Raw genomic sequence first — 23,124 nt, forward strand, 5'->3', positions numbered from 1 at the left:
CTTCAGACATGGATTCATAAATCATGAAATATTTAAATATTGGTGCTTTTAGAGGAATTCCTCTAAAAGCACCAATATTTAAATATTTCATGATTTAAATAACGACTTAGTCTCTCAGAATAATAAGATAGTATCTGAAAATAATGACTTAATATCTGAAAGTAATGATAGTATCTCAGAAATAATGATTTACTATCTCAAAATAACGACTTTGTATCTCAAAATAATGACTTAGTATCTTAAAATACTGAGTTGCTATGTCAAAACAATGACTTAGTGTCTGAAAATAATGATAGTATGTCAAAATAATGACTTAGTATCTCAAAATATTTAAAGTATTTTGAAATAATGACTTAGTATCTTAAAGTAATGAGTTGCTATCTCAAAATAATGACTTACTATCATTAGTTTGAGATACTATTTTGTAATAATGACTTACTATTTCAAAATAATGAATTAGTATCTGAAAATAATGATAGTATCTTGAAATAATGACTTATATCAAAATATTGAGATAGCAGTTGACTTAATAATAAACAAAATGTGCTGGATTATTTTTATATTTATTTTTTTAGGTGGCTGGAATGTAAAAAAAAAAAAAGAAGCTGGAGATCCTCAAGTACAGTCATGATTAAATCATCAGCTTTAGATACAGAGCCCTGAAAAGATATTCTTATATTTTTATTATGAAACCAGCTTAAATATGAGACAACGATAGCCTGAGTAAATCCAAAAAGCAGCTTTTAAATGATTTCATTTACTAAGGGAAAAAACATAATTTCAAAAAAATTAACTGTAATTTACCACTTTTTTGGAAAGTTGAGTTTAATTTCACCCCATATACCCAGCCCTGATTACTGCCAGACCTGTACAAATCAAGAAATCATTTCAATTAAACCTGTCTGACAACAAAAAGCAGATAAAAGATCTCAAAAAGCAGCACATTATACACCAATCTGAAGAAATTCTAAAACAATGAGAAAAAAATCATTAACATTTATTAGTGTGGAAACCTTTGTGAAAAGGAAGTATAATTAGGAGCATTAAAAGTATGTTCAAATTACGTAAAAAATACTGAAAGTGCATTTGCAATTTAATATACTTACATATATTTTTAAGGAATATGCTTCAAATTATGTGTAAATTATCTGTGTTGATAGAAAATATATAATTTAAAGTGGCTGTAAAAACTGTATAAAGTGCCCTTTACTGTATTTTTTTTCCAGTAGCATTAAGGTGTATACAGTATGTGCATCAATACGCAAATGTAGTACATTTACAATATACAATAAAGTATGTTTAATTAAAAACACACACTTAAATCTACTTAAGTTCGCAGAAGATATACAAAAAAAGCACTCAGAAGCACAATTTAATGCCTTTATGTTGTGTTTAAATATAGCTTAATTACAACTGAAACATACTTAAAGTGGCCATAAGTTGTTCCAAAATAGAACATTTAGTATGTATTTAAGTACATATTTTAATTTGAAAAAGTATGTATGTATGTATTTAAAAAATATACCTAATACACTTTTCTTTTACAAGGGAAAGGTAACAATATGATTTTTAAGGCTTTGGGACTCCAGCCAACCACAGTGAGAGCTATTATTCACATTCAGAAAACCTGGAACAGTGGTGAACCTTCCCAGGAGTAACTGCCCTACTGAAATTACTCCAAGAGGGCATGGACAACTCATCCAGGAGGTCCCAAGACATGACCTTAATTCCCCCCCCCCCTCCCCCCAAAGAGCAAAGAAGCAAAAAAAAAATCAGACAAGGACACACTTTATATGTACACAAGTTTAATAACTGCATTGGTATATTTTCATACTGATAGTATTATAATGAATTATAATAATTAACGGATAATGAAAAATAACTTTTTTTACAAGCAACTGATCTCAATTTACATTCATTTACAAATATACCGAAGTACAAAAATAAATATCTGGTGCAAAATCTTCTTCAGGAAACTGTCCATTACTCTGCTCCTCTGCTTCTTGAGTGACAGTTATCTCCTGACAGGTTTGAAAAAGCAAAGTGCAGTCATTTTCCAGTTTAAACATTCGTTTTAATGATTACAATGTCAAAAAAATGAGCATCCTTAATGAAATAACTTGGCAAATTAATTTATTAACTTGATATATCTCTGCATTCTCAAATGCAGTTGATCATCCAAGATATGTTTGATATTTGTAATTAAATTCTGTAAAGTATTTTTCGTACTATAAGGTGCACTTAAAATCATTAAATTTTTTCCAATAATCGTCAATGCGCCTAACCACAGCGCTGATCGCTAGCTCTTTGGCTGTTCAGAGGTGAGTATTATTAGCCTGTAGCCTGCTGCTAACCCCGGATAGCAGTGCTGGAGCAGATTTAGCATTAGCCGCTAACCACAGCGCTGATCGCTAGCTCTTTGGTCGTTCAAAGGTGAGTATTATTAGCCTGTAGCCTGCTGCTAACACCGAATAGCAGTGCTGAAGCAGCTTTAGCATTAACCGCTAACCACAGCGCTGAACGTTAGGTCTCTGGTCGTTCAGAGGTAAGTCATATTAGCCTGTTGCCTGCTGCTAACCCTGGATAGCAGTGCTGAAGCAGCTTTAGCATTAACCGCTAACCACAGCGCTGAACGTTAGCTCTCTGGTCGTTCAGAGGTAAGTCATATTAGCCTGTTGCCTGCTGCTAACCCTGGATAGCAGTGCTGGAGCAGCTTTAGCATTAGCCGCTAACCACAGCGCTGATCGCTAGCTCTCTGGTCGTTCAGAGGTGAGTATTATTAGCCTGTAGCCTGCTGCTAACCCCAGATAGCACTGGGGTAAACATTGGCCTCTAACTGCACTTGAAGCACTTATTAGCTCTTTGGCTGTTCAGAGGTAAGTATTAACGGCCTGTAGCCTGCTACTAACACCGGATAGCACTGCTGGGGCAGCATTAGCATTAGCCTCTAACTACACTTAAAGCACTAATTAGCTCTTTTGCCGTTTAAAGGGGAGTATTATTAGCCTGTAGCCTACTGCTAACCATAAATAACTGTGTCTGAAGCACTAGCTTTTTGACCGTTCAAAGGCAAGTATTATCACCCTGTACCCTGCTACTAACATCGGATAGCACTGCTGGAGCAGCATTAGCATTAGCCGCTAACCACAGTGCTAGCTATTTTGCTGTTCAGAGGTGAGTTGGACTGTAGCCTGCGCTATTACTGTGTTCTGTGTTACATCAAGTTACGTGGGACAAACCGCTGGCTAATAACACCCTGGCTTACCGGAACACTCAGGGTGTTGTGGTAGTGTAGCTCTGTCGTGTGACATAAGCCGCTAATGCTAATGTTCCAGCTCTAGTGGAAATCTGTAATTCTAAGCTTCCTGTAAATAAACGGAAGAGAAATAAACAGTTTTTAGGAGAGAAATCTGCATTGATTTACATCCAGCGCTCATTTGACTTGTCTAACATATTTTTTTTAATTATTACAATTTTGTTTATTTAGCAAGGCTTGCTGAATTTAGAAGAAGAACATGGCAACACCCCTGTTTTTACTACTAGCTACTAGTTCCTAGTGTCACATAAAATGCGCCTTATAATCCGATCAACCTTGTGCATAAAAACAGACGTTGATTGATAGTGCGTCTTCTAATCAGGTGCGCCTTATAGTGTGAAAAATACGGTATATATTTTGGAACAGGTAACGGTAGGCAAATATTGCTAACAAACTATGAACTAAGAATGTCACAGTATGGCAACGTGAAAACGCCCTCAGTCGACCCAGCGCTCTGTACACATCCATACCAAAACCAGACAAGTACAGTACAGGACACACAAGCAGGGTTGCCAGGTCCAACAAAAATATCAAGCCCAGTCAGTCTAAAACCTGCCCTTCAGAAGCTTAAACTAGCCCAAAATATATGTCTGTCACACGTTTAAAGCCAATGGGAAAAAAAACTTTGAATGTAGGACTTGTATTTTGTTTAAAAGGGACTTATTATTATTATCGTTATTTATCTTAAAGTCATTGATAATATTGTAACATTAGTGATTTATTAGTTCTTTTATAACAGTTTTATTACATATCTTTCTCTCTCTGTATCTCTCTCTCTCCATCTCTTTCTCTTTCTGTATCTCTCCATCTCTCTTTCTCTGCATTTGTCTATCTCTCTCCATCATCTCTGTGTGTGTGTGTATATATATATATATATATCTTTATCTCTCTCTCTCTGTATCTCTCTCTCCATTTCTATTTCTCCATCTCTCTCTGTATGTATATATATATATTTCTCTCTCTCTCTCCATTTCTCTTTCTTTCTCCATCTCTCCTTCTCTCTCTCGCTCGCGATGTATCTCTGTATATCTTTCTCTCTCCATCTCTCTGTATCTCTCTGTATCTCTCTCTCTTCATCGTTCTTTCTCTCTCTCCCCCCTTTTCATGCTGTCCTAAATTATGTTGCTATGTTCTCCGGGTTCTTATTGTTGTAATCAAGCCGAGGAAAATAGATTTTAGTCTGGACTTCTACCCGTTTACCCGCCGTGTTGACGTAACATCCTAGACAACACATAAGTTTTGTAAAAAAAATAAAAATTCCTGAATTTCCACCCGCAACTGGATTTTTAAACAAGCCCAATTTGGCGGGAAAAAACGCAAACCTGGCAACTCTGCACACAAGTGTCTTGTGGTTTAAATCAGTGAAGAAACAAATAAATGACAGCATTCATGCACCAACTAGCTGCTGGCTTTGTGTTTGACCTCCCTGATGTTACAGCACTAACAGAACCAGGATGAGTTAAAGCCTGTGCAAACTCAAGCACAATCAGTTTACGATTATTCATTTTATCTGTTTTTGTTGTTTATGTTTATACAAGTTCCCAACGTTTGATCTTTGTTGATTTTGACAAACAGGGTCTTAAGCTCAGTCTCCTCCAGTCACAGTCCCCACAGTCAGTCCTGTCTATGCTCCTCCTCCTCTTCCTCCTCCTCCTCACTCTGCAGAGCCGCAGTCTGTCAGGACTCAACGACTTCCCCTCCTCTGGTCCAGCTTCACCCAGCTTCATCCCCGGCCGGCCGTCAGTGCAGAGCCCCGTTAGCTCTGGGATTCTCCGCTACAGCGGCTGTGTTGGTGACGGCTGTTCAGAAACAACACAGATCCTCGTTGAGAATAAGATTTTTATTGTTTTTTTTTTTACAGGGAACAAATGATGTAGTCAAAGAAGACAAATACCTGTGGTGTATTTTTTGTGCGTATGGTTGACTAACAGCAGCACCAGAAAGATTGTGAAGCCTATGCAGCCAAATGTCGATCCACAAACCAAGAAGCTGTAGCTGCCGTACGAGTTGATTACCTGAAGGACAGTGAAGAAGAGTGTTAGCCGTATGTAGCTATGTTTTGTCAGTCCTGAACCAATTCAGACACTTTACTGCATATACTGATAAAAAAAAATGTGTACATTTTACTTATTTAACATTTAGTTTTATTATTGTCTGTAGTATTTAGTTACAGTAGTGCTTGGAATATTATTAACCCATTAGAATTTTCTATATCTCAGCATTAAATGACCTAAATCATCTTCAGATTTTCAAAATAAAAGTCCTAAAAGAAGATAAAGAAAACACAGTTAAGCAAATTAAAGAAAAACACTATATTTAAGCAATAATACATTTGAAGTTCGTGCTATAACATGTAATATTGGCACAAGGACACAGGTCAATATTACACGTTTAGCACGAACCTTGAGTGTATTATTGTGATATCACAGTTATACCACGGTCCGGACTTTCAGGTCTGAAAGCACCCTAAAGCGGCTGAGATATAGGATCAGATCATTCCCTTTTACAGGTTACTTTACTTACTGTTCCTGCCAGAAGCTGCAGCAGCATCTCACCCATCCCAGCAAACGTCACCAGCACTGTAGTGGCACAACCTTTATATAAAATAAATAAATAAATAAATAAAAAAGTGGAAAGGTTTATTTGTGCTGTTCAAAAAGACTGCAAACATGGACAGATCTAATTTGCACCATAGTCATGCCAACATACAGTGGTATACATGAATGAACAATGATCCACACTTTGCACCTCAATTTGTCACTCAATTTGCCTTAATTATAATGATTATTATCCAGAGGCGTAATAAAGTAAGGAAGTATAAATACTTTGTTCATTTCAGTTTTCATTTTCATTCTGGCTTCCTAACGTTCAATAAAACCCCTATCCAGATGAATCTCCCAATCCATGAGAAGTATAAACATAAACCATTCCGACACCCTAGTGCAGGGTTGCAAAACGTTTTTTGTTGTCCGCTTTTAGACTCTTTGGCCCGTTTTTCTGCGCTAGAAATGCGCACTCTCTCCGCTTTTAGACTCTTTGGCCCGTTTTTCTGCGTTAGAAATGCGCACTCTCTCCGCTTTCAGACTCTTTGGCCCATTTTTCTGGGCTAGAAATGCGCACCCTCTTCGCTTTAAGACTCTTTTCCCCCGTTTTTCTGCGCTAGAAATGCGCACCCTCTCCGATTTTAGACTCTTTGGCCCGTTTTTCTGCACTAGAAATGCACACTCTCTCCGCTTTAAGACTCTTTTGCCCCGTTCTTCTGCACTAGAAATGCACACTCTCTCCGCTTTTAGACTCTTTTGCCCCGTTTTTCTGCGCTAGAAATGCACACTCTCTCCGCTTTAAGACTCTTTTGCCCCGTTTTTCTGCACTAGAAATGCACACTCTCTCCGCTTTTAGACTCTTTGGCCCGTTTTTCTGCGCTAGAAATGCGCACTCTCTCCGCTTTAAGACTCTTTGGCCCGTTTTTCTGCGCTAGAAATGCGCACTCTCTCCGCTTTTAGACTCTTTGGCCCGTTTTTCTGGGCTAGAAATGCGCACCCTCTTCGCTTTAAGACTCTTTTCCCCCGTTTTTCTGCGCTAGAAATGCGCACCCTCTCCGATTTTAGACTCTTTGGCCCGTTTCTGACACCTAGCGTTCAAACTTTTAATCTCACACTATAAAAACCTGCTTAACAGCGGGCCAGCTTTCATTCTATTTCTAAAATACCTCGTGGGCCGCTCCAAAAAAGGAAACGGGCCGCAGTTTGGACACCCCTGCCCTAGTGGTTTATACTGTGATCCATCACACCTGCACACGTCATGCTCTGAAGCTAGGAGGCAAACATACTCTTCCTAATATTGGATTAGTTCTACATGGAGAGAAGCTGCACTGTCATTTTACTAAAGCAACGGCTGTAATGTTTATATAGACTCCTTTTGAAATCTCATAAATGACAGAGACAGGAGCGGCTATTTGTTTTATGAAATACTGTCACACCACTCAGGGTGGGGTGTAGTTATCCATTATCAATCATCCATTATTCAGACCTCAGTAACGTTCATGCACTTCAGATGCAATCAAATCCTCACAGCAATGCTCCAAAATCTAGTAGAACAGCTTGTTTTGAACAGTAAGAGTCAGCAGAGGCTTTAAAAAGCAGGATAAACTCTTTTTTTTTTAAATATCCTTGATTTGAGTTGGTGTTCACTTTTGTCCATTAAGTGTTTCATTATTTTAAAATGTTCTGCAGTGTAGATTAATACTAAAGTCATCCAAACTATATAAAACAAACATAAAATTATTTAGTAAATAATGTTTTATATTTTAGATTATTTAAAGTAGCACCTTTTGCTTAGATAGAGACAGTTTTGCACATCTTGGCTAGATTTTCTCAGTCAGTTTTATGAGGTAGAGTCACCTGGAATTCAGGCTTTCAGTTAACAGCTGTGCTGAACTCATCAAGAGTTAATTACTTGAATTTCTTGTCTCTTAATAAAGTGTTTGAGAGCATCAGTTGTAAAGGTGTGAAGAGGTAGAGTTACAGGTATACAGTGAATACTGAATATTTGAGTAATGTTCGAATCCAGATTATGAGAGGCAAGAACTACTCAACTAAGTGAAGAAAAAAATACTTTAAAAATCTGAAACATTTCAAGAACTTTGCGACTGCACTTCAGGACACTTTCAAAGACCATCATAAAGACATTATGATGGAACTGGCTCTCATCAGGACCACCCCAGGAAATGAAGATTAAAGGTTCAATAGAGGTAGCAAACCAGCTTTAAAAAATGCACGTTAACAGCTCCCTATATAAGAACCACCTAAATGCTTTTTCAAAGAGTATTTTGGTTTGTTTAACACTTTTAAGTTACTACATGATTCCTTATGTGTTCCTTCATAGTCTGGATAACTTCAGTATTAATTTACAATGTAGGGAAAAACACTGAATGAGAAGGTGTGTCCAGACTTTTGACTGATTCTGTATATACCCATTACCCAGGGGTGTCCAAACTACAGTATTTTAATAATAGAATGAAAGTTGGCATGCTGTTAAGCAGGTTTTTATAATGTGAGATTCAAAGTTTGAACACTAGGTGTCAGAAACGGGCCAAAGAGTCTAAAAGCGGAGCGGGCGCGCATTTCTAGAGCAGAAAAACAGGCCAAAGAGTCTAAAAGCAGAGAGGGTGCGCAGTTGTAGCACAGAAAAACAGGCCAAAGAGTCTAAAAGCGGACAGAGTGCGCAGTTATAGCGCAGGAAACTGGGCCAAAGAGTCTAAAAGCGGAGAGAGTGCGCAGTTAAAGCGCAGGAAACTGGGCCAAAGAGCCTAAATGCGGAGAGGTTGCGCATTTCTAGCGCAGAAAAACAGGCCAAAGAGTCTAAAAGCGGAGAGAGTGCGCAGTAACAGCGCAGGAAAACGGGCCAAAGAGTCTAAAAGCGGAGAGAGTGCGCAGTTATAGAGCAGGAAAACAGGCCAAAGAGTCTAAAAAAAAAAGACAGAGTGCGCAGTAACAGCGCAGGAAAACGGGCCAAAGAGTCTAAAAGTGGAGATTGTGTTCAGTTATAGAGCAGGAAAACAGGCCAAAGAGTCTAAAAAAAAAAAGACAGAGTGCGCAGTTATAGCACAGAAAAACAGGCCAAAGAGTCTAAAAGCGGAGAGAGTGCGCATTTCTAGCGCAGAAAAACAGGCCAAAGAGTCTAAAAGCGGAGAGAGTGCGCATTTCTAGCGCAGAAAAACAGGCCAAAGAGTCTAAAAGCGGAGAGAGTGCGCATTTCTAGCACAGAAAAACGGGCCAAAGAGTCTAAAAGCGGAGAGAGTGCCGTCCAGTGCCTTTGGGATGAGTTGGAGTGGTCATCTGATGTCAGCCCTGACCTCAGTAATGCTCTTATGATTGAATCAAATCCTCAGTACTGTGTTCCAATAAATGGAGCTTTCTCCACCTGTAGAGGTTTTAGGAGGACTGCTGGATTAGGAGATGACCATAGAGAGTCCACAGTCTTGGGGAAGGAGGGGCAATGTAGCCGTTAAAGGAGAACTCTGGTGTAAAATGGATTTTTGTTGTAGTAAAACATGATAAAAAGTACTTACTTTTGATGAATAGCACACCTCCGCTCTCCCACAGCGTTGCGAAATCCAGACATTTTGGAAAACAGTTTGTCCAAACACACTTCAGACTGGGTGATATGGGGCATAATTTGCCCTGATAAATTGTTTTTTTCCACCGTTATCCAGGTCAAAGTAGATCCACACCTCCTTGATAGAATCTGGAGAGCCCTGACATTTAAAATGAGGCATTAATAACTTAAAAAGTGCAGAAAAAGAAGCTTATTGAAACCACTGTTTACGTCCCATAATGCTAGCTTCAGCTCTGAGCGCCGCCACCACTGTACTGATAATAACATAGACATATATATACATAGACTCCGCATGTATCCGCATGTCAGCCTGTATCCTGGCACCGGCTGCTATGCTATGCGGACTCTATGTATAAATATATATATATATATATATATATGACATTACCAATGCAAATATGGCGGCGCACAGAGCTGGAGCTAGCATTATGGGATGTTAACAGTGGTTTTTAATAAGCTTCTTGTGCATATTAATGCCTCGTTTTAAATGTCAGGGCTCTCCAGATTCTAGCAAGGAGGTGTGGAGCTACTTTGAGATGGATAACGGTGGAAAATGAGATTTATCGTTGCAAATTATGCCCTGTGTCACCCAGTCTGAAGTGTGTTTAGACAAACTGTTAAAATTTCTGGATCTCAGAACGCTGTGGGAGAACGGAGGTGTGCTATTCATCAAAGCTAAGTACTTTCACTCATGTTTTACTACAACAAAACTCAATTTTACACCAGAGTTCTCCTTTAACATAGTATCTATCTGGATATAGTCTGCCAGTCTGTTTATTTATTTATTCATTTATTTATTTTTAAATACAACTTTGTTTAAAAATGTACAATTTACTTTCTTTTTTTTTTTTAGGATATTTAAAAATTGTATTTCAAAGTTAATATTTGAATATCCTTAAGTTTGTAAAGTTTAATGCGCTTTAAAAAAATGTAATTGCATATTATTATGCTAATATACATAACAATACATGTATTTGTGGCATATATTGGTCTTAAAATCACAATAATACACTATATTGCCAAAAAATATAAGTATCTGCTTGTCTGCTTTGACACATATGCATATAAACTGATAAGTGACGTCCTATTCTTAATCCATATGGTTTAATATTATGTCATCCCACCATTTACAGCTATAACAGCATCATCTCTTCTGAAAAGGCTTTCCACAAGGTTTAAGAGTGTGTTTATGCGTTGTTTTTTTGTTTTTTTGTTTTTTTTTTACATTTTTCTAGAGGCACATTTGTGAAGTCAGACACTGATGTTGAATGAGAAGGTCTGTCTCACAGTCTCTGCTCTAATTTATCCCTAAGGTGTTCTATCAATCGGGGTGAGGTCAGGACTCTGTGCAGGCCAGTCAAGTTCTTCCCACACCAAACTCACTTATACCTGTTTTTAGGGAGCTTGCTTTGTGCGCTGGTGAGCAGTCCTGTTGTAACAAAGGAGCCTTCCCCAAAGCTGTTCCTGCAAAAAGTCCCTATACCATAACCCCTCCTTCACCAAACTTTACCCATGGCATGATGGAGTCAGAAAAGTACCATTCTCCAAATAAAATGCACAATTTACTGAATTTAATGATTTTGTGGAAGTGTTTGAGAATCACAGCCAATTGTGTATATTAACATTACATACATTGTAATTGTATTATTAAATAATGATAATTATAAAATTATTTGAACTGTTGGGTTAATTCTTTTATTTATTTATTTTTTTAATAATGGTAGGCTGTGTTTTTGTTTTACAATTACAATATTTGTTCTAAAAATCTTTAATATCTGAACAATATCTGGTCAAATATATATTAAATGCATTTCCCTTTTATTCTCAGCACATGGCAATATCACCAATGTGCATTTAGTCCTCACTTTATTTTAGAGCAGTAGTTATTATATTAAAAAGATATATAAATATATATATATATATATATATATATATATATATATATATATATATATATATATATATATATATATATATATTTTTTTTTTTTTTTTTTTTTTTTTGATAACTTTGTGCTGCTTTACTCCTGGTGCAAAAATTCAAGCAGTTCAGTTTGGTTTAATAGTTTGTGATCATCCATCTTCCTCTTAATTATATTCCAGAGTTTTTTTTAATTTGGTAAAATCAAGGGAAAACATAATCATTAAGTGGCTTCTAATTTTTTCCAGAGCTGTAGATATTTAAATATATAAATATATATATATAAAGGGCGAATAATAAATGCACATTTTTCAGTAGGGCTGAGGGTGATTGCGGGTGACGTCATATTTAATAGAAGAGGACTTTAAGAAGAGGATTAATTGGATGGAGAGGGAGCGCGGTGCAGCCGCAGAGAATGAACTAATGCTGCTTTAATTTTTCTCCACTGGATCAGAGATTATTCAGCCGCCCGGACTAATGCGGCTCGCGCTCGGAAGGTCCGGTAATATCATTTAAAATTTAGCAGCGCAGAAACCTCCTAATTCTTCAGGCGTCTGATGAGATCAATTATCGTCCGCTTGAATACTGATTGAGCGGCTGAGCTCGGGAGCGCCGTTCCCGTTTGAGGATCAACGAGAGGAATGAAGAATTATAGACCTGTCGCTCTCGCGGCGCGCTGAAGACCTGTCTGTCCGGGTCAGCCGGAGATAAAGCGGTGGAGGTGTGATGGCACTTGGCAGGAATGATTTGTTTCAGGGATCGATGCTCCAAATGAGGGCATTTCCTTTTACTGTATCCTTGACCTCAGCACTAAACCTCCAGCACACACTCCAGCGCTGTAATCACTCACTGTCTGCCAATAACAACAACAACCACCACCACCACAGGCATTAATGAACACAGGGCTCGCTGAGACACCCGCTGCTATAAATACCTCTGTAGTCCAGCATGTCTTCAGTGAAGGCCAGCATGCAGGGGTAGATACTGCTGATAAACAGACCCAGAAAGCAGGTGCCAATAAACAGGAAGACGCTGCTTTGGAAGAAAATGAGCAGAAGGAACAGGGTGACGATCACACCAACCTGGAAGAAGAGAGGAAAAAGGGTTAAATTAAAATCTGGCCAAAAAATTCTAATTTATATAACTTCTGGATACATTAGTGATCAGTAACATTTAAAGAACGAATGTGCTTACACTACTATACTACTATACTACTGCTACTGTGATACTACCATTACTGCTACTACTACTCAATTACTCTATATAAAACTATAAAACTACTAATAAACTACTAGTACCACTGTCTAATGATACTACTACTACTACTTTAGTTTTAGTCTACTAAAACTCCTACTATAAAACTTTGAAAACGATACTACTACACTACTATTACATCTACTATCACTACTATAAAACAACAACTACTACTACTATGGTACTACTACATTTACTACTATTAAACTACTACTACTACATCTACTGATATCACTACTATAAAACTACTACTATTGCTATTATGTCTACATATGCTACTACTATAACACTACTACTACTACTACTACTACTATGTCTACAGATACAACTACTTTAATACTACTACTACCAGGGGCGTAGCAGCAAATTCTGGGCCCTGTACACCCTCTATGTTAATGGCCCCTATCCATGCCAGTAAACAAAGGAAAGTGAGCGAAAAAAAAAATTTCATGGGCCCCTCTCCCTACTCGGGCCCTGGGTAGTCAGGTCCACTTTTCCCCCCACTACCACGCCCATGACTACTACTACTATTATGTATACTAAAATTACTGTAAAACTTTGACTATGATACTACTACTACTACTACTACGCCTAGTGATATTACTACTATAAAACTACTACTACTATTGCTATTATGTCTACTAATACTACTACTATAAACCTACTAAAACGTCTATTAATACTGCTATGACAATACTACCATTATGTCTACTAAAATTACTACTATAAAAACTATGATGGTACTACTACTACTACTACTACTACTACTACTACATCTACTGATATTACTAATATAAATCTACTACTACGTTTGCTATTATGATAAAACTATGAAACTAATATTAATATTGCTATTATATCTACTGATACTACTACTACTACTCTATCCACCATATTACTTTTCCTATACTACTATGAGATACAACTACTATAAAACTACTACTATTACACCATAATGAATACACACAAGGTTAATGGAGTCTTAATATCTACCAGGATAGAAACATGCTAACCTGCAGGAATAATAATAAAAAAGTAGCAGCCATTGTGGTATAGAATATCATACAGCGTAAAAGGTCACACAGCGTCCAAAACTTGTGTCCAACTGTGTTAATCCTATTTAGTCCTGCAGTTATCACAGCACTAACCCTGCTTGATTATTTCTTTTCAGACTTCACACATTTACTGGAGTCATAAACTTCTAGTACTTTTTAATCCACATTAGCATTGTAGCTATTTCTTAAAATAAGGTGTTATTTGTTTGATAACACTGGTAATACTAGTAATATTGAACCTACACTGTGAGCTGAAACTCGTGCCTGTGGTTCAACACATTAGTATGAAAGTAAACTGCTCTCTCATTAATTTGAGATACTTAGTCATTATTTTGGGATACTGAGTTATTACTTTGAGATAGCAAGTCATTATTTAGAATTACTAATAATGATTATTTAACATTATTGTCGAAATAAGGACTTAGTATCTCAAAATAATGACTTAGTATTACAAAATAATGACTTACTATCACAAAATAATGAGATAGTATCTGAAAACAATGAGAGTATCTCAAAATAATGACTTACTATCTTTAAATAATGACTTACTCTCTAAAAATAATGACTTACTATCTTTAAATAATGACTTACTCTCTCAAAATAATGACTTACTATCTTTAAATAATGACTTACTCTCTAAAAATAATGACTTACTATCTTTAAATAATGACTTACTCTCTCAAAATAATGACTTACTATCTTTAAATAATGACTTACTCTCTAAAAATAATGACTTACTATCTTTAAATAATGACTTACTCTCTAAAAATAATGACTTACTATCTTTAAATAATGACTTACTCTCTCAAAATAATGACTTACTATCTTTAAATAATGACTTACTCTCTAAAAATAATGACTTACTATCTTTAAATAATGACTTACTCTCTAAAAATAATGACTTACTCTCTAAAAATAATGACTTACTCTCTAAAAATAATGACTTACTATCTTTAAATAATGACTTACTCTCTAAAAATAATGACTTACTATCTCAAAAAATTTAGATACTATCTCAAAATAATGACTTACAATCTCATTATTTTGTGATAGTAAGTCTTTATTTTGAGATACAAAGTCATCTCAAAATAATGGCTTTTTCAAAATAATGAGTTAGCAGTTTACTTAATAATAATAATAATAATAATAATAATAATAAATGTGCTGGATTATTATTATTTTTTTAGGTGGTGGGAATGAGTTAACATATATAAGCCTTGTTTCTAACAGAACAGAAGACAGAGCACAGCTCTACAACACTGCATTATAAAAACACTCTATACTGGTGAGCTGGTTATCTAGTTGTTGTCTGTTCATTTGGCCCTAGATCAGTTAAGCTCTACTCAGCTCAGCTGTGTAAAAAATATTTTATTCGCACTAAAACTGTGCTAAAAAATCAGCACAGATGACACAATTAACACAAGCCCTGGTGCTGTCAGTATCTCCTTCAGACATCTCCCACGTGCTGAGCGATTGCAGCACAGCAGGAACAAGGATGTGTATTTTTACCCATTTGTTTTCAGACTGAAAGTTCCAGAGCCAGTGAAACAGTGAGGTGATATTTATTAGAAGAACAGTCGGTCAGAGGGTATAAAAGTGTGTGGCATAAAAATAGCAAGAGCACAACAGAGAATGAACATGAAATATTTGAAGTAATCAAATTCAAATACAAGGAAATAGCTGGATATTTTAATAGCTGTTTTTTATGATGCTGTGTGTTGATGTTTTGATGAGGCTGGCCATTATGCCAATATAATTACTGCATCTACGATCTATAATGATAATAAATGTGACAATAAAATAGTGTTTCCTTCAAAGAATCATAAAAAAAAACTATTTGTTTATAGGTCATGCAGGAAATATAGTATAGGATAGTAAGGGTAAAAACAACACAGTGTAAAATAGAAATAATTACCCATATCAGTGAAACAGCTAAAGGCACTGTATACAATTTCAATCCAATCCACTTTTTGCAAAATGTAGCAAAACTTTGTCCTGTTTACTCACTAGTAATTCAGTATTCAGTTTTTCAAGTTAAAATTGCTTTTTGTCGTCAACTCCTATTTGGTCAGATTTCTAACTGTTTATTACCGTTTAAAAAATATGAATATTGTTTTCATTGTTAATGTGATAATCCAGTGAGGTGTGTCAAAGAAGTGTGAACGTAACATAATTTCTACCTATATAAATTAAATCTTTGTGATGAGAGCTGCAATGAAGCTTTAACTCGAAGCATGTACAGTACCAGTCAAAAGACACAATAACATTTTCAGCATTTTAGATAAATACTAATATCACTACTATGAAGAAAAACATTAAATTATTTAGCAATCCAATTCTAGATAGAACTTTACACCAGCAGTGCTAATTTAGTCATAAATTTACCTCAACAATGCTAATTTAGTCATAAGTGTACCTCAACAGTGCTAATTTAGTCATAGATTTTCCTCAGCAGTGCTAATTTAGTCATAATGTCATTAAGTCATAAAGGCTTTCAGTTAACAGCTGTGCTGAACTCGTAAAGAGTTCATTACTTGGATTACCTCTGTTTCACAGGAAACGTTTATCAGAGTTACCAGCATCAGAAACCACAAGTTCTGGTTTGTTTAACACTTTTAAATTACTACATGATTCCTTATGTATTTCTTCATGTAGGAAGAAAAAAAACAACAACCAAAAAGAGTGCATTGATATTGGTTTAGTATTGGCCATTGTTCAATACTGACCTTCTCATTATTACTTCCCCTGATTTTCTGCTATGGGTTTAAATGAGTTGTGGGACTTCTGACCCCCCCTTACCTGATTAAAAATGAGCAGGCGAACAGGTTTAATGCGATAAGACAGGGGTATGGAGGCCAGACGCCCCACAGTGATGGACGCCCAGAAGACGCTGGTCAGGTATCCAGCCATCTTGTGAGGCAGACTCATGGGTGAAGCCACAGCGTAGGTATAAACGAAGCCAGTGTATGACCCCTGAAGGGCACAGAAGAAAAAAAAGGGTAAATCTATGTTTTTTTTACATGTTTTCATTCAGTTTTAAGACAAAGCAATTACAAAACTATTTAAAAAATACTTACATTTACAATTACTATAGTAATTATTAATTTGCTTCAGCAGTGCTACTCTAATCAATCACACACCTAGCTACCTCAGGAGTGCAATTTTAGTCAGACCTTTACCTCAGCAGTGCTATTTTAGTCAGAAATTTACCTTAACAGTGCTTTTTTTAGTCAAACATTTACATCAACAGTAGGGTTGCCACCTATAAGAAATAAAAATAAGGGATGCCCACCAAATAAATAAATAATTACAAATATATAATAAAGAACAAATGGCTTCACATATTGGTTTAATCGACAAATTTAACATTTTAATATTTAATTGGCAACCCTAGTCAACGGTCATTAATTTACCTCAGCAATCTAATTCTAGTCAGAACTTGACATCGGCAGCTCTAATTTAGTCATAAATTTACCTCAACATTGCTAATGTAGTCATGCATTTACATCGGCAGTGCTAATTTAGTCATTCATTTACGTCATGCAGTGCTAATTCACTTATAAATTTACATCAGCAGTGCTAATTTAGTCATATATTTACCTGAACATTGCTAATATAGTTATTAATTTACCTCAACATTGCTAAAATAGTCATACATTTACATCGGCAGTGCTAATTTAGTCATAAATTTACCTCAGCATTCCAATTCTAGTCAGAAAATGTGAGAGAAATGTACACAGAGAAAGATAATCAATCTTTAACTAGGTGAAAGAAGGGGTTGCAGAAGGGGTACCCACTATATTAACTGCATGCCACTGAAATATATACAATTCAGTTTATGAAGAGTTTATAGTGTACATTAAGAATTCATGTAAAAACAACCTTTTAAAGAAGGTTTAAAAAGGCGTGGTTGCTCTCTCTTACCACAATGCCATCTGAAAAGAACAGCACCAACCCTCCGAAGATATGGATCCCAAAGAAGGAGAGGGGCAGTTCCTTCAGTTTGCTGAGGTGACAGCAGTTCATCATGTTTGTGTTATCTGTGGAGGAAGCACAAAGGTTCTCAGTCACCCGTAAAAACTCTACAGTTGCTGTATTTGCAGTGGTGGCGGGTCAAACCTCTGCAAATATTACAGCTGACTGTAGGCTTAAGTTATTAGAAACTTTATATTTATTTATGACGAGCCCATTTTTATTACTGGCTCATTCCAACGTCCAGGCACCTACATAACACTGCTGTTATGCAAAAAACATATAACCAAGAACAATCCATGTGTAAAAAAAAAAAAATGATGATCTCATTCTCACAATTCCAGTCCCATGAATCCTGGCATTGTCATCTTGGAATGACAATGAAAAAAAAAAACATCCAAACTGGTCTAAACCGCTGCTAAACCCACTATGATTGGGAGATCGCTGGTTCGAATCCTGTTAATGCAGCTGGCCATCAGCTGCCGAAATCCTGAGAGAACACAACTGGCCCTGCTCTCTCTCTGGGTGTGTACAGTAGATAACGCTCTTTCCCCTCATCACTCCTAGGGTGATGTTGATCAGCACAAGGCTGCGTCTGTGAGCTGATGTATCAGAACTGCTGTCGATGTGCTTATCTCCGAGCGTTAGTGCTGCGATGCTACTCAGCAATGCTGCATCAGCAGCAGATCTAAAAGAGGTGGAGTCTGACTTCACATGTGTGTTGTGGCATCACTAGTGATGGGGAATTTACAGCTGACTTGCAGATGAATGGGTGGGACAACTGGACTTGCTAAATTTGGAGGAAATGGGGAAAAAAAAGGCAGCAGGGGCTGCAGCATTTAAGGTGGAATGGAAACATAAAATAAAAATCAAATAAAATAAAAGCTAATGAAAGCTAATTTCAGCTCAACATCACAGAGGAATTAAGGAATAGACAATAATAATACATTTTTGCAACTCCTGCCACCTTTTTGAAGACATACGATAAAGCCTAAAGTTAACTAGTTAAACCAGCAGCAGCAGTTAGGTTACTGAACTTTAGCGCTCCTGATGACGTATCGGGTGCTTAAAGGGTTGGAGGATTTCACCCCTTCACCTTGTAAATCTGTTTCAAAAAGAAGGGGTAGAGGCAAGGACGAATTAATGATAGTCTGGGCCACTGGGCCCATTTAACATTATGCGAGTTTATTAAAAATGCTGTTTTAATGATATTAAATCAAGTTTAATTATTGTAGAGACGCCTTCACACTGCCTTGAACTGTCAAGTCATGTCAAACGGTCATTGAAAAGTCATTGAATAACAAGCTGAACAAAATGTTTTGTGTTGTGACAAAATCACTCACTGTTTCATCATCTGTCACCAAACCAACATTGTGCTATTCAGTACAATTAGCTTGCAGCTCTGTATGAAAAGGCACTTTTCCTTCTTTTCCTTTAATGCATTCCTTCAGAGCTAGAATGACCACTGGTCTCTTCACTGTTGTTTATTAAAAAGAGAAGGATGAAACTAGTCAACTCCCTTGTTGTTTTTACATACGCAAAAATCACATCCTTGGCCATATTCACTCAATTTATTCAGTGTCAAAGATTCATTCATCAGAATAGATCAGACAAATTGCTTGTCTTATATTGGAATAATTGCAAATTGCTAAATAAATTTGTGCTTAAGAGAAACTGAACATAATAATTTTGAAACAGTACAAATTCAGAAACATTAAATAAGGGCCTGAATAGCATATTTGCAACAAAACGTCTGTTATGAAATATGGTAGCTTGCCTGGTGATTTGTAGGTCCTTAGAAAGTCAAGGAGCCTTGTGAACAACTTCTATGGAAGTCAAGGGCCCATAGCAGGGGCCCTCGTGATCAAGGGCCCACTAATGGTATGCTTTCTCTTCTCTAGGGCCCCCTGGTAGGGGCTCTCATAACCAGGGCCTTCTGGAAATATGCCTCCCTCTTTCCTAGGACCCCTAATAGCCAGAGGTGGAAGTCAGAGCAGTGTTACAATGACTCATAAATGACTTATTTTCATAAGGGGCCTAAAACCATGGCTGTAGCCCCCAAAAGCATGGCTGAGGCCCCCAACCGGCCCTGGGGTCAAAGTCCCTAATAGACAAAGTATCCTTAAAAAGTGCCCAACACTGCTAGTTGGCCAATGTTTTATGGCCGAATTCTTCATAACAAGCATAAAAAAAAAGTAGTAGTTTGCCTCAGTAGCTAGATAGCTAGCTAACTTTTCCGTTCCACCTTAAATGGGGCAACAGACAGCCGGAACTGCAGCATTTAAGGTGGAATGGAAATATAAAAGAAATTAAATGGTAATCAAAGCTAATTTCAGCTCAGCATATTTGTATATTTTATATAAAATAAAAATATATTGTATCATAAATGTTGATAGGCACGGCAAAATGTTTTGGGCCAGGGCCCCCCGGAGCCCCCTGACCTCAAGTAATCCAGCCATGGGTAGAGGTAAGTGGTATACGTCATATCTTACCTGTAGGGTCAGGGTATCCCTGTGAGCTCACGTCCGTCTGTTCTAAACCGTGCTGTGTCTTCACTGTGCACATCTGCGTGTCCCCATCCAGGAGACGTGGACTGCGCTCAGAGCAGCAGGTCAGAATCCGCTCCCGATACATCAGAACCATCACAGCGATGGGTACAGGAAGCTAGACAGAGCAGAGAGACGTGATTACAGTTATTCGGGTCAAGTCAAGTCAAGGCTTATCTTCATTTCTTACCATCACTGCTACGTGTTCTGCAAGGAAAGAAATATAAGTAGTTCCTCTTTGGAAGCGGCTAAAGCACTAAAAACAAAAGCAGCAGAAAGAGATATAAAAGAAAATAGCAAGAGTCAATAAATATGATAAATACATAAAATAAACTACTCAGTACACTCTATATAATGAAGTAAACAAGCAACACAGTGCAGTTTAATACAGAACAGCTGTAACTGGTGGCCAGACAGGCCAAAGGAGTGGTGTAAGCTGTGAGTGGGTGCATTATGGGGGGCATTATCCTGCTGAAAAATGCTATTATGAAGCCCTGCCATGAGAGGAAACATACCATTTTTTTTTTTTTTACACTATAAGGCGCACTTAAAATCCTTAAATTTGTTCCTTTTTAATCCAGTGCATCATTCACTCCACTCTGCTGAAGTAAAGTGTTATAAAACAGTTTCAGTTTAGTTCTCCAGCAGTATTAGCATTAGCTGCTAACCCTGCTGAGCGCTAGGTCTTGGCTGTTCAGAGGTAAGTATTATTAGCCTGCTGCTAACCCCGGATAGCACTGCTGGAGCAGCATTAGCATTAGCTGCTCATCACAGCACTAGCTCTTTTGCTGTTCAGAAGTATATTGAGTATATTGGACTGTAGTCTGCGTGTTTCCTGTGTTAAAACAAGCTACATAAGACGAACCGCTAGCTAATAACCCCCATGGCTTACCGGAACACTCAAGGATCCTTAGTGTAGCAACGACAGTGCTACTCTAAAGATCCAGCTCTAGGGGAAATCTGTAAATTTAAGCTTAATGTAAATAAACGGAAGTGCGTTACTCTTGCAAATAAACAGGAGAGAAATCTGTGTAGATTAATATCATTTTCTCATTAATACTAAAACATTTTAAAAGTTACATATTGGTCCTTTAATTAAATGTATTTTTACTTGTGGTATTTATTTATTTGTTGTGTTTTATATATTTCTATTTGTGTTTGCAATTTGTAAATATACAAATTAATTTAAAAACATAAATTATCTAATAAATGAAAGCAATTGGTAATTTATTACTAAGCGAAATGTCTTGTTTTCTCTTGTGCGTATTTTTAATTGCTCTTTATCCAAGCAAATATGTTTCGTCCGATTACTCGATTAATCGAATCGATTTTTCAGTAGAGTACTCGATTACAAAAATAATCGATACCTTCAGCCCTAGTTGAACGTCAACAGGGGGGCAGTGTTATTGATTGACTGATCTTCATATTGTGATGTGTCTGTGTAGCAAAGAACATGAAAAACATCATCTATGCCTATAGCACAGCTGAACCTGAGAGGGCGCTGCAGAGGCGGAAATTACCGCAGTAAAAGTGTTTTTAAAGGTTAGAAAATGTTTTTTTTTTTTTACAATTTTTAAGCAGAAACTGGACGCACATTTCTGATATGAAAGCTCCACTAGGTAGGATTGAGATTTTGTGCTCGTGGGCTCCCCCTACAGTTGTAGAGTGTAATAAATGTTTTAGACGGTTTCTCTTTCTGGTTTTCTCGTTTTCTGGCTTTCACAGACACATTCGGTCTCTTTCCAGCTTCTGCCAGAGTGTCTGTATGTTAGTTTGTAAAGAGTGAACCAGTAGTCCTTGTAGAACTGTTAGAACTAAAGGTCGGAAAGCAGGTCGCAGTTCTCGCGAGTGTTGGTCATTTTACTACTTTAAAAAGAGAAAAAATCAAGGAAATCCTACCTAGTGCTGCTTTAACGGACAAATTTGGTTTAGTGGCTTTTTAACTGCAGCCTATTGTACTACAGATGTATACTATACGGCTATACTATACTATACTATGCTGCCGTATATGTGGGATCTTAAAACTGCAGACTCTTCTACTGCAGGTTTATACTATTTGACAGGACAGGAGTATGAAGTCACTTCAAATTTAGTTCCCCCAACCAAAAAGTGACCTGAGGCGACAGTGAAGTGAAGTACCTGAAAATAAAGAGCTGGGTCGAGCCACTAGTTTCTTTGAAGCCTATGGTACTTATTCCCGCTCCCGGACTCCCCCTCGCCCGGCCTGATTTAGTTGTTTTCTTTGCTCAAGGGCAGTCGATTCAACCCAGCGGTTCTCGAGCAACAACGAATCATTCAAGCACCTTCACAGGAAAATTAAACCTGAGCAGAGCAGGACTGGAAGGGGAATACTTCTTGTTTTTCAGTTCTTTCTTTCAGTTTAAATAACACATACAATATCACAAACACATGCCAATTTAAACCCACTCCATTTAGTTTCAGGGCATCCTGGTGAATGAGAAATAAATTTAAAGGGAAAAATATTAACCAGTTCTATAAAACATGACCCTGTGCTTTCCCCTTTCATCCTAAAGGCCATTTCCCAGCCCGAAAATACACTATAAAGAATGGAAGCTCAGAATTGTGTATTAATATCAATATTAAAAGGCTATATCATGGAAAACACAAAAAGAGAAGGCTCAGGAAAATACATTTAAGCTTAAAGTAATTAAAGCTGCTGTACATATACCCATAAAAACTAACCAAGTGGATACCAATCTAATGTGTAAACATGTAAAATATATGAAGAATGTAGGATATATTGTAGGTAGAGCTGGGCAATATGGCCCAAAAAAAAAAAATCTTCGATTTAAAAAAAATATATAAAAATTTAAAAAAATTTAAATCGATTTTTTCCCTACTAAAATCTCCTAAAAGTCACTAGAAGTCGCTAAATGACGTCATCGCCTAATTTGCATAATACATGTTTTTGAAGATGTAAAGA

The 23,124-nt window shown here is 36.9% G+C and overlaps 2 protein-coding genes across 2 annotated transcripts in view; both read right to left on the reverse strand.

Moving 5' to 3' along the window:
* Positions 1-23,124, reverse strand: part of cdk18 (cyclin dependent kinase 18) — a 548,438-nt gene that overhangs the window by 385,835 nt on the left and 139,479 nt on the right. The window lies entirely within an intron of this gene.
* Positions 4,262-23,124, reverse strand: part of mfsd4aa (major facilitator superfamily domain containing 4Aa) — a 35,505-nt gene continuing 16,642 nt past the window's right edge. The window contains exons 4-10 of the mRNA XM_007251403.4: positions 20,127-20,298; positions 17,587-17,702; positions 16,462-16,635; positions 12,288-12,435; positions 5,840-5,910; positions 5,211-5,331; positions 4,262-5,115 (exon numbers count right to left, since the gene is read on the reverse strand). Of these exons, the coding sequence (XP_007251465.1) occupies positions 5,057-5,115; positions 5,211-5,331; positions 5,840-5,910; positions 12,288-12,435; positions 16,462-16,635; positions 17,587-17,702; positions 20,127-20,298 (861 nt within the window). The 3' untranslated portion in view covers positions 4,262-5,056. The remainder of the gene's footprint in view (positions 5,116-5,210; positions 5,332-5,839; positions 5,911-12,287; positions 12,436-16,461; positions 16,636-17,586; positions 17,703-20,126; positions 20,299-23,124) is intronic.

This window comes from Astyanax mexicanus, chromosome 24, assembly GCF_023375975.1.
Source record: "Astyanax mexicanus isolate ESR-SI-001 chromosome 24, AstMex3_surface, whole genome shotgun sequence".
Classification (NCBI taxonomy): domain Eukaryota; kingdom Metazoa; phylum Chordata; class Actinopteri; order Characiformes; family Acestrorhamphidae; genus Astyanax; species Astyanax mexicanus.